Source organism: Pomacea canaliculata, linkage group LG14 (genome assembly GCF_003073045.1).
Source record: "Pomacea canaliculata isolate SZHN2017 linkage group LG14, ASM307304v1, whole genome shotgun sequence".
In the NCBI taxonomy this organism is placed as follows: Eukaryota; Metazoa; Mollusca; class Gastropoda; order Architaenioglossa; family Ampullariidae; genus Pomacea; species Pomacea canaliculata.
Window position 1 is genome coordinate 4,343,900 of NC_037603.1, and position 13,526 is coordinate 4,357,425.

Genomic DNA, 13,526 nt, shown 5'->3' on the forward strand with positions numbered 1-13,526 from the left:
CATGTGTATACTTCCATACAACACCTTTCATTCGATCCTAGCTTAAAAAAAAGGGAAAACCTTTTCTGGAAAAAAAAAGTTACTCTTATTCAAACTAACATTTAGGATAGAAGTTACTGATGTTTTATGTAATATGTAGAGGTGGTGCTGTTGTGTTATTACAGTTCTATAAACAAAGCCAGAACACACTTACGAGCATGTACATAGACATACGTGGACCTTGCGCTATGCACACAGTGCCCACAGTGAAAAGATACCTTCACCACAGAGAGAGTGTATCTCAAGGGATTGAGCACTTACTTGCACACAGGTAGAGTGAAAAATCATGGAAACTAATAATAATAATAGTGTTTTATTTATGTATAGAGCTTCCATCTCATCCCAGCAATAAAGGCGAACACAAGGCCTTCACATAGATAAGTTCGCAAGAGCACACACTAATCACTAAGCATCAAAACTTCTTACAAACTCATTCACCTTCATTCAAATCATACATACACACGCACATACACGGTAGAGGCAACCGAATAAAATCGCTGACAGTCAGTCCCATCAACATGTGTCACACATAGAGAGAGGTATGTTGGATCCGAACTACAAATCGACACCACCCGATTTTCACTGATGGGTTAACAGACGATTTAGCTTCTGCGCACAACCAAGTCATATTTGTTGGTGGTGAAATTCCTTCGGAACATATGAGGACAAATTGAGCACTTTGCTTAATGGTTATCTTTCCCGCTCTATAACATCCTTTGTTCACATGTATGAGAGAGCGAGATATCGGCCAGGTAATGATTCCCAAGTCACGTCCCCACAATGATGTGTCGCTTAGTAAAGATGACCAATCGTATCTTCATTTTCTAAGATGAAGAGAAAGAATAAAATTCATTTTTTTCCAAAAGGCAGTGCGCATAAGTCTACCAAAAGGGCTGATTTCTGTGTTGGTTTTCAACACTTACAGCGGAGTTCTGTTCTTTCTATGGGGGCCTTCAATACTGTGAACTTTTGAAGCATTTAGCTTTACGGTTTCTGGGCATAGATTTACGTAAGAATTTCAGTATACTTTAGTTTTGAATCATGCAGGTGATGTACTTGATTAAGACATAAGTGGACCAACAATAATTATAGTTTAAACGGATTGAGAAAATTTGGTATGATGTGTTGTAAGGGAAGCAACTGCAAGATGTTAGAGTCGCAGGAGCGTATACGAGTTATCTGTAATTCGTGTCGCAGACACCTCTCGACTATTGAAAATAAAAGTACCGAACACATCGGCACTCGAGCAAGTAACAAAAAAAGAAATGAAATCATTCAAATATGTTTGTCACGTGTTTATTAACGTGCGATATTTATGTTCTATGTACATATGTGTATGCACACAACATAAAATACTAAACTAACTGGATGTAAACACAAAGTACTAATTAAAACGGTGAAGTTGCAATAAAAGTAAATTTATAGACATGACCTCTGCCCACGCGCGCACACACACACACACAAACTAAGAACGTTGTAATCTCAAGAAAAACATACTAAGATGTTCCTCTACATTCTGTTCTTTCTCTCTCACACATTTCCATACGGTAGGTATGCAGAAATGTGTATATACGAAAGATAAAATTAATGATATTGGATGCAAAAATTCACACAAGATGAAGTACTAATTAAAATGACGACGGTAAAAATTATAATCGAAAGGATCTGTTTGTGGACAGGTACACGCGCGCGCGCGCACACACACACATGAAGCTTGGAACATTATACTCTCGATAACTGTTCGTTGATGTCAGAGGTGCTTCAAAACTTATAAAACACATAGCATCACACACGCACACACACGCGATGATAATAATCTAAAGAATTCTCCTAGACACAGACCACACAACAACCATGCACAGATGTATGTAAATATACATGATGGAAAAGGATGATAATGATAAAATAGAATAAACGAGGATATCTTGACAGAGTTTGTTATAATTACGTTCTCGTCGACCTGCACAGCTTCCGCGATTCTTCCATGTAGCCTTGCTCCAGATTTCTCAACTTCTTCATCAGGAAATTCATCCTGTCCTTCATGGGCTCCGTCATGACGAGGGTAACCACGGAGTCACGGCTTTCTTGCAGACGCCGAAGGAGATGCTTATGTGTCAATAAGACAGTTCTAAGTTCCACCAGCTGGTTTTGCACCTTAAGCACCAACTGCACTGCCTGCACTTTCATGTGCCCCACGGTGTCACTGTGGGCTACCACACCGCGGAACTCTTCTTCGGTTCCTTTGAGGAAGTCCTGCATCCTGATGGTGTGGTCCACCATCTCCTTTATCTTTGCGGACACCGCCTTCAATGATTCTCTACAGGCTTCCTCGCGCCGGGCAGCATCCTGTGGATCTTGTTTTCCTGGGCAGAGTGGACTCGGGGTGTTGCCCAAGGTGCACAGGAGCCCCTCACACCAGAGGCACGTTTCGGGTGTTACGTCACGCCTACCGCGTGCAGTCGCCATGATGTCAAGGTCCGTGGGTAACGCATTGGCCACCGTCTCGGCGATCAGTCTGCTTGGATATCCGGGTATACGCAGTTCGAATATAGGGTAGCGGCACAGAGGACACCCGGCCTCCATGTCTCGCGCCTCCAACCACATCACAAGACATAAGCGACAGATAATATGTCCACAGGGGATGACCTTTGGCTCTTGAAAGATCTCACAGCAGACGGGGCAGTCGACCATCTTGCAGTCAGCAGTCTCAATGGTTCAGTCGCGGTCGTTCCTGTCAAAATAAGAAAATAAATAAATAAAATCATTAAATCAATGCTTATTTACTGTACGAAAGTTGTATTCCTTTTAAACATATATTGTCTTCACCGTGTGAACCAACAGAAGACCTGAAAACTTCATTACTAAGTACGTGGTGGCATGTCAAATGGCAAAATAGGCGGCAACGATAGATACTGATGATCTGAGTCAATTCCAGCACGAAATGTTGGGTTTGATAACAATCTTATACTTAAAGTCGCGTATAGCAGCTACGTTCACATTGCAATTTGTTTTTCTCCCTCAAAGGATCTTGAAATCTGGCGGCCTCCCAAAACAGACATGATTGTAAGTAAAAAGTTTGTTTGAACCCGTCTTGATCAGAAACGAATCTAAAATACAGTATTTAACATTCAAACCCGATTTGTCATTTTACTTGTGCTCCCGCCTATCCAGCAAACGATAAATGATTTTCAGACTTTAGTTATCTGATGCTACAGATGATTAGGGAAAATAAGAGTGTCGCCCCTACATAATTACCTTTAATCTGTTTGCGATCAGTAGTCTACAAACACAAAAGTGTGAAAAAGGACAAATAAAAAAGTTAGTCTGTTCATTTAACTACAGAAAGAAGCACGCGATCTTAAAATTGAGCTCAGCGTCAAGTGGCCGAAGTGAAGGTTGGAAAGAAATGTCAACTAATCATTTTGCAGACCTTAAGGACAATAGCCATACTTGGTAGACATGTATAGCACATATGTATGACAGCATGCCAGATAATTACCTGTAACAGGCTTGATCGCCTTCACCTGGCTTCACATTAATCACCCAACGATCAGCAGACAACATTTCTGCAGTTTCACAACTGTTTGCGTGTCTGTATGCGTACACTTATGCAAGCACATTAAAAGAAACTGCTTACCATTCTTTGACTGGTCTATTATATAAGACGAACGGGTTTTTTAAGTCTGAGAGAACCTCCATGTTTGATGTGGCTAGAGTCATTGTCCGTGTGTAGAACACATGGGGGGGATCGTGCGATGGTTGACGGGTGGTACTGTAGAACTGTCAAACTCGTAATTAACAACAAATAATTGCTCACCACAGGCTGAGAAATAATTATTTGAAAAATACTCGGCACGTGTACGTGTAATTAAATTTTAATGGCAGTGATGTGGGGATGACGAGAGAAAGAACCCGTTTATGCTGTGTGTTTCATTATTGAAAAGGCAGTCATGTGATATTTATATCCTACTGCTCAAGACTATCTCCGGGCGCGGATGTTTGTTTGCAACTTCTCATAGAAAGCACGCATGCATACATCTCAAAAACATGCACGCAACAAGGACAACATTAAATTTGGTAACAAAATACTACATAAAAATGAATTTTTTAAAGTTTTTAGCAATTTAATGCGAGTATAAGGTATCAACCGTCTTTCAGCGAATGTTCGTGAGCCGTGAGAAAAGTTTTTCGAGAAACACACTGCGTGTTACTTTAAGACGTCAGTGTGACTGTGGATCACTGGCTTCGTTGAGGACGAAGAACAGTCAAATTTCTGCTGGCGCAGTCCAGATATCAAAACATCATATAAACCTCGATACATTTCATCAGAAATACAACAAATCCAACAGACGGCACGAGTGAGTGCAGCACGCGCGAAAGTTCACTGATCAACTGAAGGTCGAGACAACATGAAGACCACAACTGTGCCGATTGTCTGCTGGTCGGAAAAAAACCGAAGCCACCGACACAGAAAAGACAACACATTCCAGGCCCGTCAAAAACACACACAATCACAAGTCCAACACCAGGAGGACATCAGATAAAACAGAAATACGACAGAGCTCTGTATCCCTCCCCCCCCCCCCCCCCCACCGACAGTTATATTGCATACGGTAGAAGACAATATAACACAATGAAAATACGAGACAAACACAAGGGAATTTATTTCTAATTTCTTTTTATGAACATATTAAGCCTTAATTGCAGGGTAATATATGTAATTCTTTGTTTGCGAAAATGTCTTAAACAGAGAGAGAGAGAGTGAGAGAAAGAAAAAAATAGCAAGCAGGGAAATAAAAACAAATTCACGAAAATGTAATGTCATTCAGAAGTAAATATTTCTTATGACTAACACATTTAAAAATATTTTTTAACATTTAAATCTCTTTCCAAAGGGTGGAATGGAAGTTAACATATTTCTCTGTTTCACGATAGAAATACTAAAAACTAGTTTCTTCTAGCGAGGCTTTTAGATCAACAAATGTTTCTTAAAATAACAAAAAAAAAAAAATTGAAGTCATTTTAAAGCAACGCGATAACAATCATCAGCAAAGCAAACTAAAAAAAGGAAAAATAAATAAAAGACTAGAAAGGTCTTTTTTCTTGAGGCAAAGGAATTTAATTCTACTTCGATTGTCACTACCGTGAAATGTTTTGTATCTGCCACCCACTGATTCACGACGGTATTAGAGAGCAGAAGACAGCACAAAAAACAAAAACCAAAAAAAAAAAAAAAATAAATGTAAAGCTCAAACATTTCAAAGGAAAAAGCTTTATAATCTTGGTATTCGCACAGTACTGAGTCACTGCCATGCTTCCAGTCTCATTCTGTACAGTAGCTGTGTGTCTAGTCAGATGTGTTCACACACGTGAGCAACTGTTCTTTAGTCTTCTGTACTTCACAGCTATCTGAAAATTACTATTATGAAGTGGCTTGTAATCCTGTGTAAAATCAGTGTCATTTTATAAAGTCTCTTGAATCAAACAAAACTGTAAAAAATATCATCATTACTGTAGGTCATGGTAAACTCAAATAATGTCATGACGAGCTGCCGAGATGTTGACGACGACTGCAATGTAGTGTCAACAGAATCTAGACCTCTCTTAAACTTTGTTATAACATCAGGGTCAGCTGATAACCTGTCTACAAACTACAGGCACTCATACATCCTTCTAACAAAAGGTCTGTTTAAAGAGAAAGGAAAAATACGGAACTAAAATTACAAGTCACGTGATGTCACAGGTGTGTTGTGTAAAGTAAAGTGTCTTATACAAGGGCTCAGTACTCAGTATACATCACAAGCTGACCTGTGAAATTAGTCGACAGACAGTTTTATGTGCTGCATTTGATAATTGTTTAATAATCGATTCCATAGAAAATCTGTCAGTAAAAAAATACCTGGCACCGTAATTATAAAGCGAGTGTAGGTCGTTGCCCTGGAGAAAAATGAAGAGCTAAATGTCTTGTTTCCAAAGTCATGTGGTGGTGTTCAGACCCCGCAGATGTTGTTTTACTCCTAGAGCCGTAGTTACAACATGGTGAGAAAAATACCCTGGAGAAAAGAACTAAGTGATTAATGTCGGTGTGATTAGAAACTGCTTCACCCATATTGCCCTGGGATAAACCAACTACTCTCACTTCATAACCACTGACCCCATTCCTAGCCTCAGGCAACAATTTTCTAATGATGCTTTCTGGTGGCGCTCGTCTACTTACAACTCTCTTGTTCAGTGACTGTTCCCCAAAAAAGTTTCAAGACTGTTATTTACAGGACTTGAAAACACAAGACTCTGCAACAGCCTTCGTTGCTTTTTAATAATTGTTCTGCAGCTAACAACGATGACGACAATAATGATGACTTTCTGAAAACTAATTTGTACTTTTGCAGATGCGGCAGCATGACCAGAACACATTTTTATGCAAATATTTGTTTGCTAATTTATTTTCTTCAAATTAATATGATTGCAAAATCCAGTGACATCAACAAGTGGGAAGAAGAAAATATTACCACGGGTATAGTTCTGCCAGATTATCTCCCCTTTTCAGGAGAATCTACCAGTCTGTTTGATTTCAAACACACTGACCGTTACGTGTCTGTAGAAAAAGGTGAATACGACAAGTCTGACAACATGGTGACACACGTACATGGTGTGAGCAACACCAGCTCCGCCACCGAGCCACTGGCGAGTGTCAATACGTTTGACGACCTGACTACAAGTTTACCTTCACCTCATTGGCACTTACAGCTTCAAGAATGTGTCAACCACTCGCACATTTATCCCGTGAAGGGGAGCGAAGGGAGCATCCTCATTTCGCTCACACAGACCGACAACTCACAGACAAACTCGGTCGTCCTCTCCTGCAACATCGAGCTGCAAGTTCCCCAAGGAATGGTGGCTCACGTGTGGACGTCAACAGAATTCACGGCAGGTCAATATAGAGTGATTTTAACTGATGAAGACGACGTGGTTATATTTGATAATTATATGGACTTCCTCCCCACTGAATTTTTCACTTACTCCAATATTGTGAGGCTTCAGCTGACGGTAAGTAGCGTGAAAAGCGCTTTTGAGCTGAACGTGAACTTCACGGCAGTCCCACAAGGAACTCGGCCACAACTCACCACTACCTTCCTCTCCTCAACTACAGGTATTTTATCTAAATTACATGAAATATTGTACTCTTTCTTTCTAGAAGCTCGTCCACGACATTTTAAGACTATTTTTTGTACTAAACTGCGGGTATTTATTTATTTACATTAAACATGTTTATTTGTGTATTTTCCTGTATACGCATTGACAAAGCTTTATCTGCCTCTAACATATCACTCTCTAAATCTTTTAATTGAAGATCCATCTTTCAAATGTTTTTGTCATTAACAGGCTATATAGACACATCGCAACCGAGCGAATACCCTCCTTTCATAAATACCTGGACTTACCTGGTGGCACCTGAAGGCAACGTTATTGTTATGAACATTTATCTTTATGAAGAGATCGCTTACTGCTTTTTAAATGAAATACAGTTTTTATTAATATTAGAAACCAATTTGAACTCTACACAGTACAATGCCTGTGTTCTACACAAATATTCGTCCACTGAGCCAGTTATTTACCACGGAGGTGTACGAGTGCAGTACAAAAGTTTCGCCTCCTATGACCAGCCCTTCTTCAGAATACTGTTCTCGTTCCACCACGTGTCGGCACTACCTGTTCAGCTGTCTGAAGGCAGGTGGAACTGCTCGGCTGTGCGATGGGAGGACATGCAGCATCACTTCCCGTGTAACTTTGTGTCTAACTGTGTGGGCGGCGAAGATGAAGCTGGATGCTGGTCAGGTGACGGCACGTGCAGCCCGGGGACATTCCAGGCTGGCGGCCGCTGCTTTTCACTTACATTTTTAGATAAGCAAGAAATGTCTTGGATCAGTGCACATGAACAGTGTCAGAAGCGAGGAGGACAGTTGTCGAGTTTGAGCACCCGACAGGTATGGGAATCTGTGACAGACCTTTTCCTAAAGACTGACGAATGCGCTCGTTTCTTCATTGGCGCCAGGTCGGCTCCTCCGACAATATCCGTGATGTAAGTACTTGATCCTTGCTTTTATCTCTCTTTGTTTATATTCTAAAACACAAATCCAACTATAAAATCATCAATAGCTCTTTCGGCGGTTAAATAGTTCTAGTATTTCTTTTTTGAATATTATCTGTCACAGGTATAGAAACAGCTGGATGTGGTCAGACGATACAATCGCCCATTTCATCAAACTGTCTGCACTGGGGCTTCTTCCTCTTAATGTCGACCATTTGCACGTCTTTGGGGCATACGTTTGCAAACTAAAAATAGTTCAACTGTTGATGATCAAGTGTCAAGAAACTTTGTTGTTTCTTGTCTTTTTTGTGAGATGCAGGGAACTTTAAGCCCCTACGAAAACAATGAACTGCCAAAGATTAGAAAAACATCCATTTCAATATTCAAAGAGGTCAAGAAATTTCTATTTTTATATGAATGTTGTTATTCATTTGTTAAACTGCACAAACAACACAGATAGAAATAACCTCTTTACACTTAAAGGTGAGTACTAGTCTATCAAGCAAATCCTCACGACCAAGAAAGATTCCCATTGTTTGTACTGACAAGTAACGGTGAATTAAAATTAGATAACAGCCAGTGAAAGATGAAGTACGTATAGGGATAATGACCAGATAAGGAGAGTATGAGAGTAGAAATTAAAGTGTAGATAAAGGCATGAAAGTAAGTAGATACTGGAAACAGTGTAAAGATGGAGATCGCTAATATGACAAAGGAGTTAGGAATATTGATAAATGAACAGATATGTTTCCAGAGATCGTGTGAATGTAGCCTTGTAGTCCGAGGGGCAAATGTGGTGTGGAAGAGAGTTCCACTGCTTAGCAGCATAGAGGGAGGACGTCCATTGCCCGTATATGATTGTCTTTGTACAATACAATACAACTTTATTAATCCGCAAGGCAATTACAGGTATGATGCAACGCCAGCACACTAGAGGAAGATTATGTAGGGACAATAAAGGAGGGAGGATAGAATGTGAGAGTCTGATGGGGAGCGAAGATTTCGGGCAGGAGTGTGGAAAGACAAAATTTCAGTAAAGTAGTGGAGGGAGAGCTTTCAAAGAATCCATAGCATAGAGTTGAGACTTGTAGTCTATTGTAGCTTTAATTGCTAGCCAATGAATAGAGTGAAGAAGGCACTTGACATGTTCACATTTGCGAGTCCAGAAAGCGAGACGAGCAGCTGAGTTCTGGACTTTATGAAGCTTGTGGATGAGGTATTGTGGACAGCCAGCAAGAAGAGAGTTGTAGTAGTCTAGTTTAGACAGAATAAATGATCAAAAAAAAAAATTTCGGTGGTTGACATGGACAGAGTATGACAAATGGAGCTGATCTTACGGGGACTCATGGTATGCAGCACAAGTGTGAGAAACATCCTTTCAAGAAGCATGTCAGAAGACACAAATGCGGGAAGGGACGACTGACTGACTGAGTGTTTAACATCTGTTTACGGACAGTCAACCCAGACATGCACAACAGTTCATCAACTACCCGCTTTGCTCTACCCAATCAATCAGTCAACTGATTCTGGAGTGAACCTGGGTATGCACATCAGAAGCATTAGCACAAAAGCGAAAAAAAGTTGTAAACCCGTTAGTATAAGATGTATACTTTAATACCTTTACAAACAACTGTCTCGACTGTACTTAATATTTAACACTTTTTTTAAGAATATATATTATTCAAGTGTAAAATATTAGATTTAAGTGTTCCACCTCCTAATCGTTATGTCTCAACATAAGATCAATATGTGTAACAGTCAGGCTACATACAGTGTCCCGATCATCACTTCACACACGTGTTTCTGGCGTGTGACGAGGTCTCTAGATGCTGGGGCAGTACAGATGGCGCTACACACTCCTGTCCACCACCACTGACACCATTGCCTCCATTTCAATGTGTCGGCGTGCATCAGAGTGTCCCGTACACGCTAGTCTGTGATCATCGTGCTGACTGCAAAGACGGGAGCGACGAAGACTTCTGCTACTTTCCATCCTGCCACCCTTTGTCTCCTTTTCGATGTTCAGGCAGGAGGGTTTGTTGCTTCTCTCTTGACTTCTGACATGAGTATTCTTTTGATCACAAGAGAGACAACTTTAAGATGTTTAGAAATTTCTAAAGCTTCTAGAGTTTTTATCCTGAGTATAAGATACAAAAAAGAAAAAAAATTGATTGTTAAAATGTTGTAATTAAATTCGCAAATATTGTTTATCTAGGTTTATTTGATTGCTACAAAGATCAAAAATACTATTGTATGTGCAGTGTGTCGAACAGTCGGAGCGCTGTAACGGACAAGTAGACTGTGATGATCGTGCCGATGAAGATCGATGTCTAACACCACTCTTATATGAATACAACACCCTTCAGTTCAAACTCCCCCGGAAAATTGATTTAAGCTCAAAGGGAATGTTTTCTTTTTCACCATACAAAAAACTTGAATATAATTCAATAAAGGTATTATTTTGTCCTGAATCACACTTCACGTGTGTCAGCCTTCAGCAGGTGTGTCTGCCTGTCTACCTCCGATGTAACGGTGTCAACGACTGTCCTGGTCACGAAGACGAGGCGGCATGTGACAGGTACACGTGTCCAGGCTTCTACCGCTGCCGCGCCTCTCAGGTGTGTGTTGACGAGAGTCACGTGTGTGACGGGATCTACCATTGTCCTCAACGAGATGATGAAATATTGTGCAATGAAACATGTCCACACAACTGTGTCTGTCACGGCTGGGCTTTTGGTTGTTCTGGTATCTTCCCTGCTGCTAGCTACCCTAACCTTCGATACGTTAATGCCAGTGGGACAGCAATGAACTTGATTGACTTTGAAAGTAATATCTACCTCGTTCATCTCATTCTAGTTCGGTGTAATATAACCAGGTTGCATGAGGTGACATTGCCTAATCTCCGCATTCTGGACCTCAGCAACAATAAATTGACTCATATTAGCAGCAATTTGTTTACTGGTCTAACAAGACTAGAGTCTCTTCAAATTAAGTTTTAATCCATTGATATTTTTTCTTTAGTTGACGCAAGACAAACATCGTCTCTAAAGTTTCTCGACGTTTCTGACGTCCTACTTCCGAAATTAAGTTTTGGTAACATTTTGTTTTCGACACTAACAACACTCAATCTTTCCGGTAGTCGCTTAGATCACGTGACAGGACAGGGCTTTGAGGCAGCAAGAAGTTTAAATTTATTGGACCTCAGACGTTGCCCTATGACTATTTTTCCGAGACAAATATTTTATAATCTCACTAAACTACAGAAAATGTTTGCTGACAACTACAAGCTGTGTTGTCCGGCCATATTGCCCCCTGGTTTTAACGTGCTCAACTGTCACGCTCCTTCAGATGAAGTGTCTTCTTGTGACGATCTGCTGCGATCCGGAGTCTACCGAGCAGGAGTCGCCATCTTTGCCTCACTGGCGCTACTGGGAAACCTCAGCTCCTTGGTTTACCGTTTGATGTTGCACAAAACGTCAGGTAACGTCGGGTATGACGTCTTCGTCACCAACCTGTGTGTGGCGGACTTTCTGATGGGTGTCTACCTTTCAATCATCGGTATCGCCGACTTCCGGTACAGAGGATCCTATGTCTGGGAGGATGTCGGGTGGAGAAACAGCAGTTTGTGCAAACTGGCAGGTTTTACGTCTTTACTGTCATGTGAAGTTTCCGTCTTCATCATCTTTCTCATTACAGTTGACCGCTTCCTTGTTCTCCGGTTTCCTTTTAGCCAGGTGCACTTTGGCAAACGTTCAGCGCAGTGCGCATGCGCAGTGTCGTGGCTCACAGGTGTGGCCTTGACAGTCGTGCCTCTACTGCCGATGACGTCACACTGGAAGTTTTACAGCCAGACAAGCATCTGTGTCCCACTTCCTACCTCCAGAGTACAATTTCCAGGTCGCGAATACGCGTTTGGAGTTATTTTTATTTTAAATTTTATTTTATTTCTTTTGATTCTTACTGGACAAGCTTCCATATACTGGTCTGTTCACACCAATTCTATGTCTGCACAAAATACATCGAAGTCAAGAAAAGAGGTTACTATTGCCAGACGTCTAATCACAGTAGTGATGTCCGACTTCTTGTGCTGGTTTCCTGTCGGCTTAACGGGAATCCTTGCGTCCAGCGGTATCCCTATATCCGGAGAGGTCAATGTGGGGATCGCCATTTTTGTTCTTCCTATTAACGCTGCGGTCAACCCATTCCTGTACACCATCAACATCTACCTGGAACTCAGACGCAGAAGAATGGAGGAAGAAAGACGGAAGCGTATCATAGACCAAATAAAGTTTGCTAATGTCGTAATACAAAGACCACGTTAACTACTAATGACACTATGGAACTTCTTAAAACGTTGCTTTCGATGAAAACATTTCCTCATAAAGAACTGCAGAAGGTGTTGCAGGACACTAGTTAAGGAAGAATAAGATAATGTGTTCTAACTTTAGAATGATGAGTTCAGTATGTCACAGTCACTCTGGTTCCCACAAACGCCTGGACAATTGCGTGTTCTTTATTTCACGAAACAACTCTACCTCTTTTGTATGCTAATATAAAAACACCAAAAATGTTAAAAAGAACTCCCTAGTAAACATACATCATTGAATTATTACTACTATATATACTATATACCACTAAGATGCATTATTGCTGGTAATTAATGCTCTCTCATTTTAAATGCAGTCCTGAGAGAAAGTTCCTTTTCTTGATGTTTAACTTCAGAAATAATGAAGTGTAAAGTTCGGCATAAAACTTCTTTTACTGTATCAACCGTCTCTGGTAACTAATGTTTCATTGTCATCAACACTCACAACTTATCTTAAATCATAAAACAACAATTACACAAACACGTCTCCACATGGGGTCAGATGTTGTCTTCCTGGGACAAATACTCCAGGATACCCATGAACTAAACAATTTACAAAATAAAACTCATTCATATCTATTTAAAAGAACACATTAAGAATTCAGCATACAAATCCCGAGATGTACAAACATACAAATACCTCACCTGTATAGGAAGACAGCCTCCACTCCCCCCACACTTGGTGTCTCGGCACTCGCAGTGTCCTCGGGAGTGGAGCGCTGGCCTGCAACAGTTCATTTAAATCGTCTTCCCTCTTTCTTCTTCTACTATCTGAAAAAAGAATCCCGATTAGTCATTCAGCAGGTGGGCTCAGCCACCATCGCTGTGCGGCTTTTATCGCTATGCCACCATCTGTGACAGGGCTACAACTCTATTTTAGTTGAACGCCAAAGTTGCAAGCCTAATCCACGAGAACGACACAAATGACATTAAATGAGAGGACTGATGTATGAGGGGTGAAAATGAAAATTATAACACATCATGCTGATAAACATGATATATACCTACTTAGAAGGTATATTTTGCAGGTGT

The 13,526-nt window shown here is 40.7% G+C and overlaps 2 protein-coding genes across 2 annotated transcripts in view; both read right to left on the reverse strand.

Annotated features, from left to right (window-relative positions):
* Positions 1-13,526, reverse strand: part of LOC112555189 — a 320,962-nt gene that overhangs the window by 118,039 nt on the left and 189,397 nt on the right. The gene's annotated exons all lie outside the window — the stretch shown is intronic.
* LOC112555536 (tripartite motif-containing protein 72-like) lies at positions 1,984-2,730 on the reverse strand. Its single transcript, XM_025223969.1, has one exon. The coding sequence runs from the start codon at positions 2,728-2,730 to the stop codon at positions 1,984-1,986; it is 747 nt and encodes a 248-aa protein (XP_025079754.1).

Coding starts and splice junctions, on each gene's coding strand:
- LOC112555536 (XM_025223969.1), bottom strand. CDS start 2,730: ATGGTCGACTGCCCCGTCTGCTGTGAGATCTTTCAAGAGCCAAAGGTC.